Here is a 22,617-nt window from a genome sequence, read left to right on the forward strand (position 1 = left end):
GGTAGTTCAGGTAGTTCAGAGTAGTCCAGGGTAGTTCAGGGTAGTTCAGGGTAGTCCAGGGTAGTTCAGAGTAGTCCAGGGTAGTCCAGGGGAGTTCAGGGTAGTTCAGGGTAGTTCAGGGTAGTTCAGGTAGTTCAGGGTAGTCCAGGGGAGTTCAGGTAGTTCAGAGTAGTCCAGGGTAGTCCAGGGTAGTCCAGGGTAGTTCAGGGTAGATCAGGGTAGTTCAGGGTAGTTCAGAGTAGTCCAGGGTAGACCAGGAGAGTTCAGGGTAGATCAGGGTAGTTCAGGGTAGTTCAGGTAGTTCAGAGTAGTCCAGGAGAGTTCAGGGTAGTCCAGGGGAGTTCAGGGTAGTTCAGGGTAGTCCAGGGTAGTTCAGGGTAGTTCAGAGTAGTCCAGGGTAGTCCAGGGTAGTCCAGGGTAGTTCAGAGTAGTCCAGGGTAGACCAGGAGAGTTCAGGGTAGATCAGGGTAGTTCAGGGTAGTTCAGGTAGTTCAGGTAGTTCAGAGTAGTCCAGGAGAGTTCAGGGTAGTCCAGGGGAGTTCAGGGTAGTTCAGGGTAGATCAACTTAGACCCAAATATTAAGCTGTTCACTAAAGGCTGGGACACATCACATGTTTTTGAAGCCCGATTTGACAACGATTTGAAATCGGGCAGAGTCGGCGGTAGTCCAGGGTAGTCCAGGGTAGTTCAGGGTAGTCCAGGGTAGTCCAGGGGAGTTCAGGTAGTTCAGAGTAGTCCAGGGTAGTCCAGGGTAGTCCAGGGTAGTTCAGGGTAGATCAGGGTAGTTCAAGGTAGTTCAGAGTAGTCCAGGGTAGACCAGGAGAGTTCAGGGTAGATCAGGGTAGTTCAGGGTAGTTCAGGTAGTTCAGAGTAATCCAGGAGAGTTCAGGGTAGTCCAGGGTAGTTCAGAGTAGTTCAGAGTAGTCCAGGGTAGTCCAGGAGAGTTCAGGGTAGTTCAGGGTAGTTCAGAGTAGTCCAGGGTAGTCCAGGAGAGTTCAGGGTAGTTCAGGGTAGTTCAGGGTAGTTCAGGGTAGTTCAGGGTAGATCAGGGTAGTTCAGGGTAGTTCAGGGTAGATCAGGGTAGTTCAGGGTAGTTCGGGGTAGATCAGGGTTGAGCTGAGGGTTAGGGTTAGGGTTTATGATTAGAAAAAGCTTTTAATGTGTCCCAGGCTTAGCGCACACTGCAGTCATTTGATTAATTATACAGTACATGACCAGGACAAAGCATTGTGTGATGTGGGGAGGAGTGGCAACAAATAAAAAATTCTCATATGACCTGATGATACAGTCACATGACAACCATATTATAATAAATGTTAATAGATGAAAGAAACAATGACAGCCGAACATTGGAGGATTTCCTTAAAACTGAAGTTTCTTCCAACTCAAAGGCAGCGGAGCTTCCTGTACAGATCAAATGAAGAAGAAACTGTTTCCTCTTCCTGTAAATAGACTTCTGTGGTCATATGAATTCTAAATATTAACTGTCCATTTGATGTGCTTTTAAAATACTTTTCTGAACTCAGATCTTTCTAGAAAAACTGCATTGAATTTATTTATTTTTTTACTTTTCCTCCATTCTGGGGTTGCAACACCTGTATTGTTTCAATAAACCTGTAAAAGAACCAAGAACCGCTGCCTTGACTGTTCTAACTATGGAACCCTTCAGCTGCTCCAGGCTCCAGACAGAAAGCTGATGTGAGATAAGAGGAACCTGCAGGTTCAAGGTTTTCCTCTGTCCTCCTCTTCATGGAAGGTCGCTCACAACATTCTTCGCTTAATGTCTTTGACATGAAACTGAATTTGTGGCTCTGAACGGAACCCAGCAAGTTTCCCGGTTCTGGTGGGACGCATTTCACTGTGACATAAAAAAAACGCGCCCTTTGCGAGCTGTGACGACAAGCTACGAGGAACAGGAACCACATTTCCAGTTTGGCGATTTTTCCTTCAAAATAAAATAATTCGGGGGTGTCAGGCTGTTTTCTAAACTGTGAAACTTTGAATTGTCAAATAAAAAATAGATCACAAAAATCCATAAAAGCATTTAAAATATGTACAACTTGGCACCTTTGGTAAATAAGTACTGGGATGGAGGATCTTTTCGGTTCAGGCAGGTAAGCTGATATAAATAATCAAAATAATATATATATATATATACAAATATATAAATCATTTATAACATTTATCTTATATATCTGTAACAGTTATTTTATATTTCTGTAACAGATATTTTAGATCCTATGACGTCTTTGCTTCAGGTGACAGTTATTTAAACTTTCCCTGTTTGACTCTGAAGACAAAGTCGACTTTTATTTTGAAAAATGTCCACCAGAAGCGAGTGTTTTCCATCTAGCTTGACGCCGGTCCTTTAGCTAACAGCTAATGGCTATCAGAGCGAGCGTGAGGGTGAGTCTGTATTTTATCTTCTGTCCAGTTACTTTAATAGATGTTAAGATAATGAGTCAGTTTCAGCATTAAAGTTTCATCGTATCATAAGTTATTATCCTAACATTATATCTTATTTTAGCCGTAACACTGGCAGCTAGTGCTAGCTAACAACAACAACAACAACAACAACAGCAGCAGCAGCAGCAGCTGCCCATTCACATCAAATAAACTGAACTAGCGTTAAACCGAACTAAACTAAATTAAAGCGAACTAAACTAAATTAAAGCGAACTAAACTAACGTTAAACTAAACCCTTCCCCTCGTGTGAAACGGGTTTAGTTGTCGCGATGCTTTGTAGAAACTGATCCGCAGCAGTTTGTGTTAAAATGTCTTCAGTCACATTAGATCTGATCTCCAGCGTTAAGTGAAGCATCGTAACGTTACGTGTTGAATTCAGTTTATTTTCAGCCCAGGCACACAGACCTACAGTATATTCTGATATGTATATTTTTTATTCATATATTTATTCTCTTTTGAGTTCTACACTGACGGGACTACAGCTGTTTTCACTGTTTATTTCTGTTGCTAAATGCTCTTAAATGTCATTTCACTGTCAGTAAAAAAGTCTTAAATCTAACTTGATAATACAGTTTTGACTTCTCTGCCTAATTTTGCTTAGATGAGTCTGAAAACACAATCATTAGTTAGGAATATAGTTTTTACACACACACACACACACACACACACAGACACACACACACACACAGACACAGACACACACACACACACACACACACACACACACACACACACACACAGACACACACACACACACACACACACACACACACACACACACACACACACACACAGCCTTTGACAAACTGCGCTGTTCCTCCTGCAGCATCATGAGAAGCGAAGCCTGGAAGCAGAAGACGTTTGTCTCCTTCAGTCCAAAGTTCTGAAGAGAGAGAACATGGTGTGTGTCCCCCGACGGGACGGACAGGAGGAGACGCTGTGTGTCCCCCGACGGGACGGACAGGAGGAGACGCTGTGTGTCCCCCGACGGGACGGACAGGAGGAGACGCTGTGTGTCCCCCGACGGGACGGACAGGAGGAGACGCTGTGTGTCCCCCGACGGGACGGACAGGAGGAGACGCTGTGTGTCCCCAGACGGGACGGACAGGAGGAGACGCTGTGTGTCCCCAGACGGGACGGACAGGAGGAGACGCTGTGTGTCCCCCGACGGGACGGACAGGAGGAGACGCTGTGTGTCCCCAGACGGGACGGACAGAAGGAGACGCTGTGTGTCCCCAGACGGGACGGACAGGAGGAGACGCTGTGTGTCCCCAGACGGGACGGACAGGAGGAGACGCTGTGTGTCCCCAGACGGGACGGACAGGAGGAGACGCTGTGTGTCCCCCGACGGGACGGACAGGAGGAGACGCTGTGTGTCCCCAGACGGGACGGACAGGAGGAGACGGACACAGTACATAGTGGTACAGTATGACATGTTTAATTGGACATGTTTAATTGGGCGTACAGTATGTAGGTCATGTGATTCAGGAGACCTGGAAAAAGGAGGCGGAGCCAAGACTTATAGTACAAGTGTCTCTTCCTCTTCTGGTCAGATGGACTGAGCACGGGAGAGGAGATATTTCCCAGAAGGCCGTGGGAGGAGCTGTCCATCATGGAGACCGGCGAGTCGAGCGACGACGACCTGGGACAGCTGGACATCGACCTGGACAGGAAGTCCAGACGGCACAACCTGACGTCCCACAACGTCCGCGCCATCCTGCATGTGAGCTGGGATCAAACCTGTGACCTGTGACCTGTGACCTTTCAGACCTGTGACCTTTCAGACCCGTGACCTGTGACCTTTCAGACCTGTGACCTTTCAGACCCGTGACCTGTGACCTTTCAGACCCGTGACCTTTCAGACCCGTGACCTGTGACCTTTCAGACCCGTGACCTTTCAGACCCGTGACCTGTGACCTTTCAGACCCGTGACCTTTCAGACCCGTGACCTGTGACCTTTCAGACCTGTGACCTTTCAGACCTGTGACCTTTCAGACCCGTGACCTGTGACCTTTCAGACCTGTGACCTTTCAGACCTGTGACCTTTCAGACCCGTGACCTGTGACCTTTCAGACCTGTGACCTTTCAGACCCGTGACCTGTGACCTTTCAGACCTGTGACCTTTCAGACCCGTGACCTGTGACCTTTCAGACCCGTGACCTTTCAGACCCGTGACCTGTGAGCTTTCAGACCTGTGACCTTTCAGACCTGTGACCTGTGACCTTTCAGACCCGTGACCTGTGACCTTTCAGACCTGTGACCTGTGACCTTTCAGACCTGTGACCTGTGACCTTTCAGACCCGTGACCTGTGACCTTTCAGACCTGTGACCTGTGACCTTTCAGACCTGTGACCTTTCAGACCCGTGACCTGTGACCTTTGACCCCCAGGCTTCTCTGTACTGATGGGTCTGTGAAACTCGCTGAATGCGACTTCACTGTGCAGAAGAATCGGTGCTGATGCTGATTTCTAAATATTTAAGAAGAGAACTGATTAGAGCATCAAACTTTATTTATTACGTATTCAGTAATAATCCACAGTGAAGTTTCCCTTCATGTTTTATTCATGAAGCTTCTGTCTTTCAGGAAGTCATTACCCATGAGCACGTGGTGGCCATGATGAAAGCCGCCATCCAGGAGACACGGGATCTTCCCATGTTCGTGAGTGTCTGTTCAGTATGACCCGCTCTGCATGTATGAAGGTCCGTCCATATGAATTTAAATCTGTTGTCCCCCAGGAGCCCAAGATGACCCGGTCCAGACTGAAGCAGGTGGTGCAGGAGGAGGTGAAGCTCTGATGTTCCTCACACTTTATCATATAGATCTGAAAACCCCAAACCCTGTATAACTAAAGCTCTGATGTTCCTCACACTTTATCATATAGATCTGAAAACCCCAAACCCTGTATAACTAAAGCTCTGATGTTCCTCACACTTTATCATATAGATCTGAAAACCCCAAACCCTGTATAACTAAAGCTCTGATTTTCTCCACCTGCTTTTCCAGATGCAGTCAGCTGTGAAGGGAGCCATGGCTAAGGTAAGACAGCTGAGAGTGAGACAGGTTCAGTCCTGTCACTGTAAAGTCCAGTAAGGCTGAGAGTGAGACAGGTTCAGTCCTGTCACTGTAAAGTCTAGTGAGGCTGAGAGTGAGACAGGTTCAGTCCTGTCACTGTAAAGTCTAGTGAGGCTGAGAGTGAGACAGGTTCAGTCCTGTCACTGTCGGGCTGAGAGTGAGACAGGTTCAGTCCTGTCACTGTAAAGTCTAGTGAGGCTGAGAGTGAGACAGGTTCAGTCCTGTCACTGTAAAGTCTAGTGAGGCTGAGAGTGAGACAGGTTCAGTCCTGTCACTGTAAGGCTGAGAGTGAGACAGGTTCAGTCCTGTCACTGTAAAGTCTAGTGAGGCTGAGAGTGAGACAGGTTCAGTCATGTCACTGTAAGGCTCAAAGTGAGACAGGTTCAGTCCTGTCACTGTAAGGCTGAGAGTGAGACAGGTTCAGTCCTGTTACTGTAAAGTCCAGTCAGGCTGAGAGTGAGACAGGTTCAGTTCTGTTACTGTAAGGCTGAGAGTGAGACAGGTTCAGTCCTGTCACTGTAAAGTCTAGTGAGGCTGAGAGTGAGACAGGTTCAGTCCTGTTACTGTAAAGTCCAGTCAGACTGAGAGTGAGACAGGTTCAGTTCTGTTACTGTAAAGTCTAGTGAGGCTGAGAGTGAGACAGGTTCAGTCCTGTCACTGTAAGGCTGAGAGTGAGACAGGTTCAGTCCTGTCACTGTAAAGTCTGGTGAGGCTGAGAGTGAGACAGGTTCAGTCCTGTCACTGTAAGGCTGAGAGTGAGACAGGTTCAGTCCTGTCACTGTAAAGTCTAGTGAGGCTGAGAGTGAGACAGGTTCAGTCCTGTCACTGTGAGGCTGAGAGTGAGACAGGTTCAGTCCTGTCACTGTAAGGCTGAGAGTGAGACAGGTTCAGTCCTGTCACTGTAAGGCTGAGAGTGAGACAGGTTCAGTGACTGTCTGTCTCTCTGCCTGTCTGTCTGCAGCCTCCTCAGTTTGTTGACATCCTACTGGAGGAAGAGGAAGACTCCTCAGATGAAGAGTATTGTCCTGATGAGGAAGAGGAGGATGAGGTGAGGAGCCAATCAGAAGATCGACCTTTGACCTTTCCTACTTTCCTATTACTACAGTACTACACACAGGTAGTACTACTGCAGTGTACTAGTACAACAGAGGTAGTATTACTGCAGTGTACTTGTTCAACAGAGGTAGTATTACTGCAGTGTACTTGTACAACAGAGGTAGTATTACTGCAGTGTACTTGTTCAACAGAGGTAGTATTACTGCAGTGTACTTGTTCAACAGAGGTAGTATTACTGCAGTGTACTTGTACAACAGAGGTAGTATTACTGCAGTGTACTTGTTCAACAGAGGTAGTATTACTGCAGTGTACTTGTACAACAGAGGTAGTATTACTGCAGTGTACTTGTTCAACAGAGGTAGTATTACTGCAGTGTACTTGTTCAACAGAGGTAGTATTACTGCAGTGTACTTGTACAACAGAGGTAGTATTACTGCAGTGTACTTGTTCAACAGAGGTAGTATTACTGCAGTGTACTTGTTCAACAGAGGTAGTATTACTGCAGTGTACTTGTTCAACAGAGGTAGTATTACTGCAGTGTACTTGTTCAACAGAGGTAGTATTACTGCAGTGTACTTGTTCAACAGAGGTAGTATTACTGCAGTGTACTTGTACAACAGAGGTAGTATTACTGCAGTGTACTTGTTCAACAGAGGTAGTATTACTGCAGTGTACTTGTTCAACAGAGGTAGTATTACTGCAGTGTACTTGTTCAACAGAGGTAGTATTACTGCAGTGTACTTGTTCAACAGAGGTAGTATTACTGCAGTGTACTTGTTCAACAGAGGTAGTATTACTGCAGTGTACTTGTTCAACAGAGGTAGTATTACTGCAGTTGACTGTTGACAGAATGTTCTGCTGAACGACGTCATGTGATGCAGCTCATTCTAAATGTGTCTGTGTGTTTGTTTTTGTGTGTTTGTGTGTCTGTGTGTGTTTGTGTGTCTGTGTGTTTGTTTTTGTGTTTGTTTTGTGTGTCTGTGTGTTTGTTTTTGTGTGTTTGTATGTCTGTGTGTTTGTTTTTGTGTTTGTTTTGTGTGTCTGTGTGTTTGTTTTTGTGTGTTTGTTTTTGTGTGTTTGTGTGTCTGTGTGTTTGTTTTTGTGTGTCTGTGTGTGTTTGTGTGTCTGTGTGTGTTTGTGTGTCTGTGTGTGTTTGTGTGTCTGTGTGTGTTTGTGTGTCTGTGTGTGTTTGTGTGTCTGTGTGTGTTTGTGTGTCTGTGTGTGTTTGTTTTTGTGTGTTTGCAGACGTTTCTAAGTGATGTGGACAGTGTGGGTTCTTCTCCCAGAATGCCTCTGGGCTCCCAGTCTAGACAGCTGGCTGACCAGAGGACTGACAGCCCCGCCCAGGTATGCTGACCTCTGACCTCTGACCTCTGACCTCTGACCTCTGACCTCTAGACCCAGTATTGAGCTGGACAGTCTTATTACTGATCTGTTAAGTATTGATCTGGACAGTAATGTTATTGATCTGGACAGTCATATTATTGAAATATATGAAAATATATATTACAAGTTTGCCTGAATGAAAACTTTTTTCACTGAAAATCAAAGTCCAGTAGAACTAAAGCAACAGACTTTCTTTCAAAAGTAAATACTCCTCTTTGTTATTATAACATAAAATATTCCTGCAGTGGTTAGCGTTAGTAGACCAACATCTACACTGCAACATGAAATGCAAATTAAATCAAATACTGAAATCTTCCACTGCTGAATTGGGCTTCAAATCTGTGCTATAAACCCAAGTAGTGATGCGGGTCAATCCGAAACCCGAGGGTCCTACACGTTTATCTGCGGGTGGGGCGGAGTAACTCCAGGTGGGGCGGTGTTACTCCAGGTGGGGCGGTGTTACTCCAGGTGGGGCGGAGTTACTCCAGGTAGGGTGGTGTTACTCCAGGTGGGGCGGAGTTACTCCAGGTGGGGCGGAGTTACTCCAGGTGGGGTGGTGTAACAGTCAGGTGTTGTGTGTGTGAGTGTGTGTGCGTGTGTGTGTGTGTTACTGTTATTACTTTTAATAAACTTTGCCTTTGGGTTAGTCACTCAGTTTATTCTCTTGAGCTTTGTTCCTCCCGGCCGATCTGAATTCTGTTGTATTGATCCTGTGATCATAGAAGTTATCGCAAACTAAGACTGTTTAGTTTTCTCAAAATCAATGTATAGGAAATGTAAGTTAAAGGTCACCGCCACAATATCGGCACCGTGGGTGGCGAACCGTACGTGACAGATTTTTTTTGGGAACCCCAACTCAGCATGCCAATAAACCATCCAGCTTACATTGCACCATAGAAATGTAGCTAATGATAGTTCTGGTCTTTGGTTAGTTAACACTGTCACCCACCAGAAAAAGGTGCAATAATTTTGGTATGCTCCTTACAGTCAAGAGAGGCCATTTCATGGGAAATGTGGTTCCCCAACACACAATACCCGATGTCGTACCTAAGCCTTTTACCTCAAATGTTGCAAAAATGTATACGTGTCATAATTGCTGTAATTGTGGGTGCTGAATATGATTTTCAACTCAATCTATTATTTTGTTTAGTTGATGTAAGACGTGATGTAAGAGTTTCTCTGTAGTTGATGTCAGTCAGTGACCCTGGTGTCGTGACCTCTGACCTCTGACCTCTGACCTGTTGTTTAGAGAGCCAGATGTCCCAGACACCTCAGGGTGGAGCCTGCCCCTCTGGTCTCCTCCTGCGCTCCTCAGCACCTCCTGCCTGTTCCTACTGACTCCTCCTTCCTGGAGAGGCTACATGCTGTGGAAGAGGAGCTGGCCTCCAACCCGGCCTGCCACTCCTACCAGGTAAACACCTCCTCTTCCTCCTCTCCTACCAGGTAAACACCTCCTCTTCCTCCTCTCCTACCAGGTAAACACCTCCTCTTCCTCCTCTCCTACCTACGGTATGATGGTGTAGAGAGAAATTTGTTCCTTTGCGGTAGCTGCTCGTTAGTGTCTCTGGCTATCAGGGTTTCCGTACAACATTTACTGGAATAGTCTAGAGTAAATTAAATTGCAATAAACAATATAAACTAGGGATGCACATTTTCCCCAAAAATCTTGATTGATTTGCACTGTTAGTTAAAGATCAAATGTCGATGTTTGTTAGCCCCCCCCCCCAAAAAAAAATAAAACAAAAAAACACGCACCACTACACACTTCAAATCGAAGCATTATTCAGACAAACAACGTAAGTCACATCGAGCATATTTGAGCATGTATGAGCACAAGCATATTGAAGCTGAATGGAGGCTATAATCATAAAGAACAAAATAATAATATTATTATGTAGGCTGAGGCTGCAGTATTAGTCTAGTCAGTATTAGTCTATGTAGGCGATGCAGTTATGGCTCGTAAAATCCTGCCGCATTTTCATCTGCCATTCTCATATTCCAATATTAATCAGACTGAAATAACGTTTCCAAACTCCAAAGGAACTAAAAAAAACTTGTTGATCAAATTGTACACTCCAGAGTAACGTCTGTCACCGTCAGCCCCGTGGCAGAGAAGACGACAGAGGTCCCAGAGAAGACACTCTGACGGGACAGAGGTCCCAGAGAAGACGCGCTCTGACGGGACAGAGGTCCCAGAGAAGACGCTCTGACGGGACAGAGGTCCCAGAGAAGACGCGCTCTGACGGGACAGAGGTCCCAGAGAAGACGCTCTGACGGGACAGAGGTCCCAGAGAAGACGCTCTGACGGGACAGAGGTCCCACAGAAGACGCGCTCTGACGGGACAGAGGTCCCAGAGAAGACGCTCTGACGGGACAGAGGTCCCACAGAAGACGCGCTCTGACGGGACTAAGGTCCAGGGAAGACGATCTGACGGGACAGAGGTCCCAGAGAAGACGCTCTGATGGGACAGAGGTCCAGAGAAGACGCTCTGACGGGACAGAGGTCCCAGAGAAGACGCTCTGATGGGACAGAGGTCCAGAGAAGACGCTCTGACGGGACAGAGGTCCCAGAGAAGACGCTCTGATGGGACAGAGGTCCCACAGAAGATGCTCTGACGGGACAGAGGTCCCACAGAAGACGCTCTGATGGGACAGAGGTCCAGAGAAGACGCTCTGACGGGACAGAGGTCCCAGAGAAGACGCTCTGATGGGACAGAGGTCCCACAGAAGATGCTCTGACGGGACAGAGGTCCAGGGAAGATGCTCTGACGGGACAGAGGTCCCACAGAAGATGCTCTGACGGGACAGAGGTCCAGGGAAGATGCTCTGACGGGACAGAGGTCCCACAGAAGACGCTCTGATGGGACAGAGGTCCCACAGAAGATGCTCTGACGGGACAGAGGTCCAGAGAAGACGCTCTGATGGGACAGAGGTCCAGGGAAGATGCTCTGACGGGACAGAGGTCCAGGGAAGACGCTCTGACGGGACAGAGGTCCAGGGAAGATGCTCTGACGGGACAGAGGTCCCGGGGGGCAGAGGCACCGCTGCGTTAGTGCTGTCAGTCTGGAGTCCTGTCTGGTTGGATTCATATCAAGTGGTTGGAGGCATTTCTTGCGAGTTGCTCTCCACTTTTGTTTAATGGCCATTTGCGCTGCGATTACGCAATTCAAACAGTCGTCAACCGTTAAGGTTAATCGACGTGATACATAAACAATAAATAGATCATATATCAGATTTTATCATCCTGCAATTAATTTTGATACCATAAGTTTGTCAGTAGAAAAATGAGACCATCGTGGAGAAAATTGGTTTAGTCTCTGTTGCTCTCAGTCTCTGAGTCTGCGGGTACAACCTGGAGCCAAGTGCCGTACTGACTTAGGACAGAAAGCCAAACCAAACCAGGAAGAAAACAGACGCAGTTTGAATTCAGACTAGTTGCTTAGATTGAATAGCATGAAGCTAATCAGTATGGCAGATAGTAACATGGTAGACCCTCTGCAACAAAACAAAACAAGAAGCCTATAACAGAGGAGGCTAAAACAGCTAAGAGGGAGAGGGAGGGCAGCGCGAGACCCGGAGCTCCGGGAGCCCGACGGACCCATCGGCACCCAGCACTGGTTCTATAAGAGACTAAAAGAGCCACGAATGAGCGCGACAAAGCACAGGGTCAGAGGTCAGACCGTTAACCGGCCGGGCGTTTACTCACCGGAGAGCTAGACGGGAGCTGAGGAGGTTTCAGACCGACACAGAGCTGCTTTCTTTCTCCTGCACATGTAAGTGAAATACCAATAAGGGTATCAAATTGTTTTTAACCGAATTACCGAAGCGTTTAACTATTTTTTAGGACCCGTGTGGTTTATATCTGCGGTTATGTGTAATGGCATAACGTTAGTTTATTTGTGTAGTCAGCTACCTGTACAGATACTAAGGAAATTAGCTTCACTTATTGGTATGTAGTCGGCTGCACACAGAGAGTTGGGCTGCAGAAGGGAAAGAAACTATCACAGCCACTTACATTTGTCAGCAGACCATGGCGTTCCTCCTGTCCAGTGTGTGTGGGTTGTAATCACGTCATTTAGTTCGCATTTGCCGTCTGGTTCCGACGTCCTGTGTCCGGTTCATGTGTCCGGTTCATGTGTCCGGTTCATGTGTCCGGTTCATGTGTCCTGCCTTCTGTCAGCTCCATCGGCCGTAATCGCCACATTTAATACAACGCCATACTCGTTACTTGATTTGTGTTTAGTCTAGTTTGTTAGCGGTAGGATTTTCCATTAGCTGCAGCTCTTAGCATCAGAATAGTAAGTGTTGGATAGGCTGTTCAAGCTCAAGTTGTGGCTGTATGAAGCGGGTCACAAACGCCGCAAAGAGGTTGCAAAGACGTTTGCGACAGTGTCTTTTTTTGGCACTAAAACTAGAAGTCGCCAAAATCAACAATTTTCAAATCGTACACACAAGGGCTTTAACAGTCCAGCTGAACGGGTCATTTGGCTGTGGAAGAGTCGTGCTGCCTTCAGGTGCTTCTCATAAGCTTGTACTTCTGAGTTTCACAATCGTAATTACAATTCATTGAGTATCCAAGTACTTTTAAGTGAGAAATAACAAAACGGACCCAGATACAAAAGTACCATACGGAGCTCGGCTACTGTAAATTCTACTTTCCTATTTGTATTTACCATTTTATTGGTAAATACACAATTATCCCCGGGATCTGACTGAGTTGAGTTTCAATAGGCATTGTTGGTCAGACAGGCAGTGTTTCCCTGTCTGCACTAACTGGAGGAGTGCGGTATGTCCCGGTATTCCGGTCTAAAAGTGACGTGAGGTAAGACTCCAGTTTGGAATCTGGGGGAACCTCCGAGCGCGTTACACTCTTCCGGAAAAACTCCTCGCTGTCAGGTGAAAAGAAGCGTCCGGCAACTCGACGTGTTTCAGAGGAACCACGATGTCGTCTGCACCTCCAGCAGCAAAGTGTTTATTAAAACAGGAATACAATTTTCAGACTTGCTTGGAGTTATCGCTTACCGGCTCTTCGGTAGGCTCAGCGTGGCTCAGCCGTCACTTTCTCCTCCGACTCTAGCCTGGTCCGTCTTCCGTCCTGTGAGGAAGTAATTATCAGTTTGTCTGTGTGATACCTCCAGGTCAGCGTCACCCAGAACTCGAACCTGGAGGTGTCAGTTTGTCTGGTACCTGCAGGACGCCGCCCTTCCCGTACTTGGCCCGGTTTCCTCCTGTGCTGCCGCTGTTGGAAATCCCCTCTAGAGTCATTTGTGTCTCACCAGACGCTCCTGTTGTTTTTTTTTGGCATTTTATGCTTTATTTGAGAGATATAGTGAGAGAGAGACAGGAAGGTATGGGAGGGAGAGCGAGGGGAGGACATGCAGCAAAGGACCACGGGTCGGATTCGAACCTGGGTCGCTGCGGGAAGGCCTGAGCCAAATGGTACGCGCCCTACTCCGTGAGCCACCAGGGCGCCCCGCTCCTGTTGTTTTTATTCAAACTCTCACAGCAGCAGCGGTGACCTGACTCCAACCTGACGCTGCAGCTCACACCGCTGCAAATTTAATGGAAGAATGAACTGTACCGTACCTCATCAGCTTATGCTTGTCTGTCACTCCCCAATGCTATACATGAAGGCAAAGTTCTGCTCTATGTATTATTATTATTAATATTAATATAATTAAATTAAACGGCTCCTAAGTTTCTGTGCGTCCTACCTATTCTTTTACCACCGATTGGCATTTCTGTCTTACTGTCCAGGCCGGACTGGCTGTGTCTGTTGTTGTGTCTGTTGTTGTGTCTGTTGTTGTGTCTGTTTTAAAAGAGTGCATCGTGCTATTCTAGATGTAATTCAGTGGCTAATATTCCAAAGCAAAATAGATTTTATGTTGGGTTAGTGTGAGCAGGTCACTGTCCATTGCATTGAAAGAGCACTATTCATTGTAAATGTACATTCAAATGATTCCATTGTAGATACAAACCAATGTTATACAATTCTGTTCTATACAATTTTTAAGTTCTAAAACTGCATTTTACTAACAATAAAACAATTGAGGCTTGTTTGCCATCGCTGTAGTGAAACATGGAAATTATCTTCTGATCAGGAAGAGCAAAGTTACTTCTACTAAAGATCAAAACAGGACAGATCTGATCTGTTGTTGTTTACAGATCTGACCTGTTGTTGTTTACAGATCTGACCTGTTTTTGTTTACAGATCTGACCTGTTGATGTTTACAGATCTGATCTGTTGTTGTTTACATATCTGACCCGTTGATGTTTACAGTTGTTTACAGATCTGACCTGTTGATGTTTACAGTTGTTTACAGATCTGACCTGTTGATGTTTAGGTGTAGAAGAAAAGAAAGCCAGCACTCATGATGTCCTTTTGTCTTTTTAATTAAATGGGCAGCTATAGATTCAGCAATAAGCCATCATCAGCGTTGTGTTGCTCAGAAATGTGCTGTGTTGGTAAAACTAAAAGAGAACTGAAAACCCGGATATCTGAACATAAAAGTTGCATTAGGAATAGGGATGACAAGTCCTCAGTAGCGAGACGCTTTAATTCAGCGGGCCATGACGTGTGTTCCTTGAGGTTCCTTGAGGTTCCTTGTGGTTCCTTGAGGTTCCTTGAGGTTCCAAGGTACAGAAGAAGTCAGACCTTTGAAAAGAGGGAGTGATAGAGATAAGACACTTCTGCAGAGAGAGGCATTTTGGATACATACTTTACAAACTGAACACCCAAAAGGTCTGAACGAAGAACTATTATTAGGGTGTTTTCTCTGAAATTGTCTGAACTTGCATACATTTTTTTGAATACATATACAAAGTTTTTTCTTGTTGGTGTATTGATATGCGCTGCACTCATTTCGGTCCTTCTACTTTGTTGTCGGGCTCATATGTATTTGAAAATGTGGAGGGTGGCTGTTAATCAGTGGCTCTACTCCTAACTTTGAGGAGAGCCCAGGCTGCTGCAGCTGACTGCATGTTTTAGTTTGTGCAGTTGTTTAGTTTCATAAGGCTAATATCTTCTGCCTGTACAAGGGAATATTTAGCCTCCCTTCATTTCCATTTTCTGTGTAGAGGATCTATATTGTGAAATGATAAAAATGTATGAGATATATGTGCAGAGACATTTAGCTGGATTTTCTATTTTTCTATTTGTATATTATATTTTACTTGATTCTTATTTTTCCTAAGTGTTATGTTTATGCTGTGGATTGTGTATTCCTGGTATCAATCCGTACTGAGTCGGGGAAGCTGGTACGTTGATTTCTCTTTGACAGTGACTTTTTGATAATGTATTTTTCATATTGATGGAATAATTAATTGAACTGTATGCATATATGTATTTAAGTGTCACTTCCGCTTTGAGCAACACAACGCTGATGATGGCTTATTGCTGAAACACGTCCTTCGTTTGCGCTCTATAGCTGCCCATTTAATTAAAAAGACAAAAGGACATTATGAGTGCTGGCTTTCCTTTCTTCTTCAATTAATCTTTGGCCGTGCACCTAAGGAGGATTTTTTGATCGAGTTGTGCTCGCACTTGGCGGAATTTGGACGATGTTTAGGCGTGTCACATGATGCACATCATATATTCGCAGCGCCGCAGTGATTTCTGTCTGTTAGCCTGTCTGTTAGCCTGTCTGTTAGCCTGGCTGTTAGCCTGGCTGTTAGCCTGGTTGTCAGTCTGACTACTGGACTATCAGTCTGATTATGATTCATGGATTATTAATTGCCTTTCTGTCTCTGACAGCCCCTGAATACAGAAGGTGATGATGATGAAGATGATGAAGATGCCAGCGGTCTGGCGTACCGCACGCGCTCCAAGCGTCCGCTGGTCGACGTTCCTCTGGGCCAGCTGGAGGCGGAGCTACTGGCCCCTGACATCACAGCTGACATGTACGATGAGAGCGGCGTCCTGCTGGAGGAGGACCGACACTGGAGCCGGTGGCTGCAGGGCCTCATGGCCCCCGACAGCGAAGGTCAGAGGTCACAGGCTGCAGACTGGATCGGTTCATTTTGTTTTGTGATTGATTGTTGATTAGCTAGATCGAGGTCTTGCTCCCAGTCCTTTGAGACTGACTGACTGACTGACTGGACTGGACTTGGTGGGGTGTAGCATGGTAAGGGTTGGGGTTGGGTGTAGCCCATAATCATGTGGTTTGGTTTGGGTTGGTTGGGGTTGGGTGTAGCACATAATCATGTGGTTTGGTTTGTTTCTCGATTGATTACCCAACAGCACAATATGACAATAAAGAGAACATCTTGCTCACCTCAAATTAACATTTAGTTCACTGTCTTCTTCTCCCAGCAAAGTAAACTGTTAAACTGGTTGTAGTGCAGGAAATGTTTTATCTAGAATCAGGAAACCTTCATCCTTGATGTGGGACTTTTGACCTCTAGCTTTGACCTCTAGCTTTGACCTCTTTGTTTTGAAGCCTGCTGCTCTCATTCCAGCTGTTCCAGTTGAGCATCTGTCTGTTTGTTCTCAGAGGACGGAGACGACGAGGACGACCCGGAGTACAACTTCCTGGACGACCTTGATGAACCCGACCTGGAAGACTACAGGACGGACCGGGCCGTCCGAATCACCAGTAGGCCTTAACTTCCTCTGTCTCCTCCCTCCGCCTGTCTCCTCTGTCTGTCTCCTCCCTCTGTTTCCTCCCTCTGTCTCCTCCCTCTGTCTCCTCCGCCTGTCTCCTCCCTCTGTCTCCTCCGCCTGTCTCCTCCCTCTGTCTCCTCCCTCTGTTTCCTCCGTCTGTCTCCTCCCTCTGTCTCCTCCGTCTGTCTCCTCCCTCTGTCTCCTCTGTCTCCTCCTTCTGTCTCCTCTGTCTGTCTCCTCCTTCTGTCTCTTCCCTCTGTGGGGGTTAGGGTTAGAATGACATGGGAATGGGAATTTGCTAACCCTAACCCACATGTGTTTTGTGGATTTGGAAAAGGCCAGTGAGCGTGTTCCCTTAGGTTTCCTGCAGGAGGCGCTGTGGCAGCTTGGGTCTAACCCTAACCTAACCTAACCTAACCCCAACCTGCCCTAACCTAACCTAACCCTAACCTGCCCTAACCTAACCTAACCTAACCTAACCTGAGCACACAGTGAGAGCTGCTGAGGCTTCTTGGCATTAAGATTTGTTGAGATTGTGAATGTCCGTCCTCTCTTTCAGAGAAGGAAGTCAACGAGTTGCTGGAGGAGCTCTTTGATACAGTGAGTTGCATCGCACCATCTTTGAGTTTTTACTGCACTGCACAAGCTTGACACAAGTCGGCTACTCTGTTCTATCAAAGTGAGAAAGAAAGTGAAGGTCGAACAAAGCTGACACTTAATCCTTTGTTCTCAGACATCATCAGGTGATGTTAGGTGAGTTAGGCGTTGCTCTATGTCCAGCTGTGGCTGCAGCCTTATTGGCTCTAAAGTCGTCAGTCAGTCAGCAGAGATCAGCCATCGGACAGCAGCAGGGTGACGCAGTCTGTTAACTCTTCAGTTACAGGAGGAGCTGGAGGTCGGGGCGCAGGAGGAGGAGGCGCCATCACAGACTGTACCCAAATTCAATGTCCCACAGGCTTTACGGTAACACACACACACACACACACACACACACACACACACACACACACTGTATCCACTATTACAATTACAATATTAGGTAAAAAAACAGAGAAATTGTAATCTGATTTTAATGTGAATGCCTGCCTGTGCATGTATGTGTATGTTCTGTTACACAACATTTATGAAACAAGCACTTTGTGATAAGCTAATTTGTGATAAGCGACCAGCTTGGTGCTTTGAAAATCAACCAACCAATCAATCATTTATTTATATAGCACATTTCATACACAGAATGCAGCGCAATGTGCTTCACACATTCTAAGCGGAAAATTGCCACAGATTACTACACAAGATAAAACCAAAAGCCAACGTACATGGCGGGTAAAAAGAGATACATAAATAAAATAAACAAGAGAAAATTGCAGCAAATTATTACACAAAATGAAGACCAACAAATGGATAAAAGATATATATGTATTTTTTTTTTTTCACAATTTACAATTTACAATTTGAAATTTACAATTTCCCATTTGGCAGACGCTTTTATCCAATTATTATTATTATTATTATTATTATTATTATTATTATTATTTTCATACAACACAAGCAAGGTTCTAGTCAGGAGAGAACAACGAGAGTAAGAGCTATAAAGCTAAGTTCTGGTCCAACAGGACATAGGTGCTACGAGGCAATGCATACAGTGCATAGAGTGCATAGAGGCAAATAAAGAACTTTTTTTTTTCTTTGGTTGGTTTGGTTACATGGTCCATTAGGTGAGAAGGTGTTCTCTAAAGAGCTGGGTCTTTAGCCTTTTCTTAAAGATTGAGAGGGACTCTGCAGATCGAATGGAGTTTGGTAACTCGTTCCACCACCGGGGAACCACAGAAGAAGAGTCTGGATAGAGACTTAGGGCCTTGTTGTGGTGGCAGACGAGGAACCACAGAAGAAGAGTCTGGATAGAGACTTAGGGCCTTGTTGTGGTGCAGCACCAGGCGGTCTCTCCTTGGGTTCAGGTCGGTCGCAGCCGTTTTGTAGGCGAGTATCAAGGACTTGAACTGGATGTGGGCGACTGGGAGCCAGTGGAGGGAGATGAACAGCAGAGTGACATGTGCTCTTTTAAGCCGGGTTCTGGATCATCTGCAGAGGTTTGAGCTACATGCCGGGAGCCCTGCCAGTCAGGGGCTGCAGGAGTCAAGGCTGATATTACAAGAGCCTGAACCAGGAGTTGAGCTGCATGTTCAGACAGGTAGGGTCTGATCTTCCTGATGTTGTACAGAGCAAATCCACATGACCGTGCAACAGAAGCCACATGCTCCTTGAAGGTTAGTTGGTCATCAATCATGACACCCAAGTTTCTGGCAGACTTTGTGGGAATGAGCTGAGCTGATTGGAGCTGGATACTGATCTGTTGTTGTACAGAGGGACTGGCTGGGAGGACAAGGAGCTCAGTCTTTGACAAGTTAAGCTGAAGGTTTTCACCTTTATTTATTCAAGGGGAGTTTCACTGAGAGCGATGCTCTCTTTTTCTGGAACGCCCTGATCACATTCACACACATTCACACCTGGAAGCTGACCAGAACAACACAGTCTGATCTGCTGCCACTGAGCAGCTCCACGGGAGCGGGTGGGGTTAAGGGCCACTGAGCGGGTGGGGTTAAGGGCCACTGAGCGGGTGGGGTTAAGAGCCTTGCTCAAGGGCTCCTCAGTGGTGATGAGGGAGGGGCAGCGCTGCTTTTCACTTTCCCCACCCAGATTCATCCTGCCGGTCCGGGGGATTGAACCGACGACCTTCCGGTCACAAGCTCGCTTCTCTAACCTTTAGGCCACCACTGCCCAAAATATATGTAAATATATATGTAAAATATATGTAAATTGAGATAAGAACCCAGGAGAAGGAAAGAAGAGAGATCCTACTTAAAAGCAAGTTAAAAAGATGGGTTTGTCTTTTAAAAGTATGAGTGTTTCAGTAGCTCGAAGGTTTCAGGTCAGTCCCAGAGCCGAAAGCTGCGTCCCATATTTGGATCGGGTTCTGGGGAACATTGACAGGTTGGAGTTACATGACCTGAGAGATCTGCAGGGAACAAATCTAGCAATCATATCATTAAGATAGTTGGGAGAATTTCCATGAATAGATTTAAAAATAGATAAAATAATCTTAAAGTCAATTCTAAAAGACACAGGCAGCCAATGAAGGGATTTAAGAACAGGTGTGTGGTCTCTGGTTCTGGTGCGTGTCAGAAGTCTGGCAGCAGCTTTTTGAACTGGCTGGAGATCAGTTCTTGTTTTTGCGGGCAGCGGACAGAAGTGCGTTACAGTCGTCCAATCTAGTAAAGACAAAGGCTGAACAAGGTTTTCAGTGTCACCAAAGGAGATAAAATCACGGACTTTGGAGATATTTCTGAGGTGGTAATCAGCAGTTTTGCAGACATTGCTAATGTGGTTTTCAAAACTGAGTTCTTTGTCTAAGACAACTCCTAAGTTCCTCACATGGGTTTTGGCCTTAAGAGACAGGGAGTCTAAACAGCTGACACACTCACACGCTCTCTGGGCTTTGTTGCCAATGACAAGGACGTATGTGTCGTCCGCATACTAATAATAATAATAATAATAATAATAATAATGATAATGATAATAAATATAGCTGCATTTGGCGATTGAGGGGTCCAAGCACAATTTGATAAGACAGACAGACAAAACATTACAGAAGGTAGAAAGACACACCAAAAATATCATGTTGTGAAGTTCGGACATGCAGGCTTTTGTGTTGGCCCGTGACTTCTGTCAAGTTATCTTTTCATATGGTCATTTGTCCAAAAATTAGAAACTTAAGACATAACACTTAGTTATCGCAAGCTTAGCGGTGTGAGGAGACAGCGTTACCCACAGGATTTGAACCTGTGATCTTTTGCATGATAGACCTATTCATTAACCATTAGGCTACTGACTCCACAGGGAGGAGGAGGGAGCACAAAAAAATAGGCCCAAGTAATGAGACTGTCCAAGCTATAGGCTATTTAGAGCCTTAGAGTATTTTAACTATGGTCAACTATGGTTACAATACCACCAAATGTTGCATGCTACCTCAGAGTTGACCTGTGCACATATGGACCAGATTTGTTTAAGGTAGGCCAACAACTTCCTGACTTATGGCAATTTTTGTATATTAGGCCTTGTCTACAAATTTTGAAAGCCAGTTGTAGCAAAACGGTATGGACTATCAGAAAACTGCTCGATAACTTTTGTGCAGGACAGTCCAGACATGCTGTGAGCGAAAACTGGTGAAGATTGGCAAAATATGTAGGAGAAGAAGTGAAAAAACAGTTTTGGACAAAATTCAACATGGCGGAAAACCTTGTGGGCTGAAGTGGGAGTGGCCTATATGGATAGATGTGACTTGGCCCAAGGAATCCAGCAATCAAGGAATTTTGTTCCTATGATCTACAGCGGCTATTGCCAAAGTGGGGTACATGTACCCCCAGGGGTACTCGCAGTTATGTCAGGGGTACGCCAAAAAAAAATCTGTAGTACCCTCTCTGTGTCAAAAATAAACCCACACTTTAAAAAACACTTCAGTCACAGTAATTAACAGTCAGCAGTCACATGATCATTAGCAGTGTTTTTTTCCCCACCCGCATTCTGCGAAGACCCGCCCCTGCCTCTGATTGGCTCTGACCCTGATCCATCTCACTCCTCATGCCTAAACCTAACCAACCAAATATGAGAGGACTTTTGTACGAGGCTGAATAAAGAGCAAAATTGTTAATAACACTGCCATGTCTTCATATAGGCCTACTTTATGTTTGTTACTGTAAAACTTCAATTAAACGCTGAGTCCCTTTTACTGGCCGGGTGTGGCTACACGTTTTCACTAATAAAGGCCGGTCTCAGTTAGAAGCCGGTTGCCATTGACGCTGCGAAGCAGTTTATTTATTTTTTACTTGTACTCAAATGTCAGTCACATTTGCTGATCGCCATGGCGGCACAGAGAAAAAAAAGTACGACCTGAAATTCAAGCTGTCAGTTTCAAATTTGCTGAACAAAACTCAGGAGAAGCAGCAGCAAGACATTTCTCCGTCGATTTTTTTTCAATTACAATTACAATTTCACATTTGGCAGACGCTTTTATCCAAAGCGAGTTACACATGAGATTTGCATACAACACAAGCAAGTTTCTAGATAGGAGAGAACAACGAGAGTAAGTGCTATAGAGCTAAGTTCTGGTCCAACAGGACAAAGGTGCTACGAGGGAGTGCTACAAGGCAGTGCTATGAGGTAATGCATAGAGTGCATCAAAAAAAAAAATTTTATTTTTATTTTTTTAATGAAAGGAGGTATTCGCTAAAGAGCTGGGTCTTTAGCCTTTTCTTAAGGATAGAGAGGGATTCTGCAGATCGAATGGAGTTTGGCAACTCGTTCCACCACCGGGGAACCACAGAAGAGAAGAGTCTGGCTAGAGACTTAGGGCCTTGCTGAGGTGGCAGAGGAGGAACCACAGAAGAGAAGAGTCTGGCTAGAGACTTAGGGCCTTGCTGAGGTGGCAGAGGAGGAACCACAGAAGAGAAGAGTCTGGCTAGAGACTTAGGGCCTTGCTGAGGTGGCAGCACCAGGTGCCGCTCCATGGCCGAGCGTAGTGAGAGGGAGGGAGCGTAGACCTGAATGAGGGAGTTCAGGTAGGTCGGAGCCGTTTTGGTTATTGTTTTGTAGGCGAGCATCAAGGACTTGAACTTGATGCGGGCAGCAACTGGGAGCCAGTGGAGGGAGATGAATAGCGGAGTGACATGTGCTCTTTTGGGCTGGTTGAAGACCAGACGCGCCGCCGCGTTCTGGATCATCTGCAGAGGTTTGAAAGTACAGGCCGGGAGCCCTGCCAGTAAGGAGTTGCAGGAGTCAAGGCGTGATATTACAAGAGCCTGTACCAGGAGTTGTGCTGCATGCTCAGACAGGTAGGGTCTGATCTTCCTGATATTGTATAGAGCAAATCGGCATGACCGAGCAACAGAAGTCACATGCTCAACTTTCATCCTTTCTAAGGTAGGCTACCGGTATTTTGATACGGGGCTCTCTCTCTCTCTCTCTCTCTCTCTCTCTCTGC

At 45.8% G+C, this 22,617-nt stretch overlaps 1 protein-coding gene across 1 annotated transcript in view; it reads left to right on the top strand.

Moving 5' to 3' along the window:
- The first annotated feature begins 3,759 nt into the window (after positions 1-3,759).
- LOC139666335 (GON-4-like protein) overlaps positions 3,760-22,617 on the top strand; it is a 62,509-nt gene continuing 43,651 nt past the window's right edge. Inside the window, 11 exon segments of the mRNA XM_071545519.1 lie at positions 3,760-3,887; positions 4,020-4,189; positions 5,051-5,125; positions 5,203-5,255; positions 6,452-6,587; positions 7,661-7,942; positions 9,231-9,392; positions 15,735-15,963; positions 16,474-16,575; positions 17,143-17,183; positions 17,461-17,546. Coding sequence (XP_071401620.1) covers positions 4,079-4,189; positions 5,051-5,125; positions 5,203-5,255; positions 6,452-6,587; positions 7,661-7,942; positions 9,231-9,392; positions 15,735-15,963; positions 16,474-16,575; positions 17,143-17,183; positions 17,461-17,546 — 1,277 coding nt within the window. The 5' untranslated portion in view covers positions 3,760-3,887; positions 4,020-4,078.

This window comes from Centroberyx affinis, unplaced genomic scaffold, assembly GCF_046629955.1.
Source record: "Centroberyx affinis isolate AG114_WGS23_722 - 3 ecotype Tasmania unplaced genomic scaffold, CSIRO-AGI_Caff_v1 ptg004939l_1, whole genome shotgun sequence".
NCBI lineage: Eukaryota > Metazoa > Chordata > Actinopteri > Beryciformes > Berycidae > Centroberyx > Centroberyx affinis.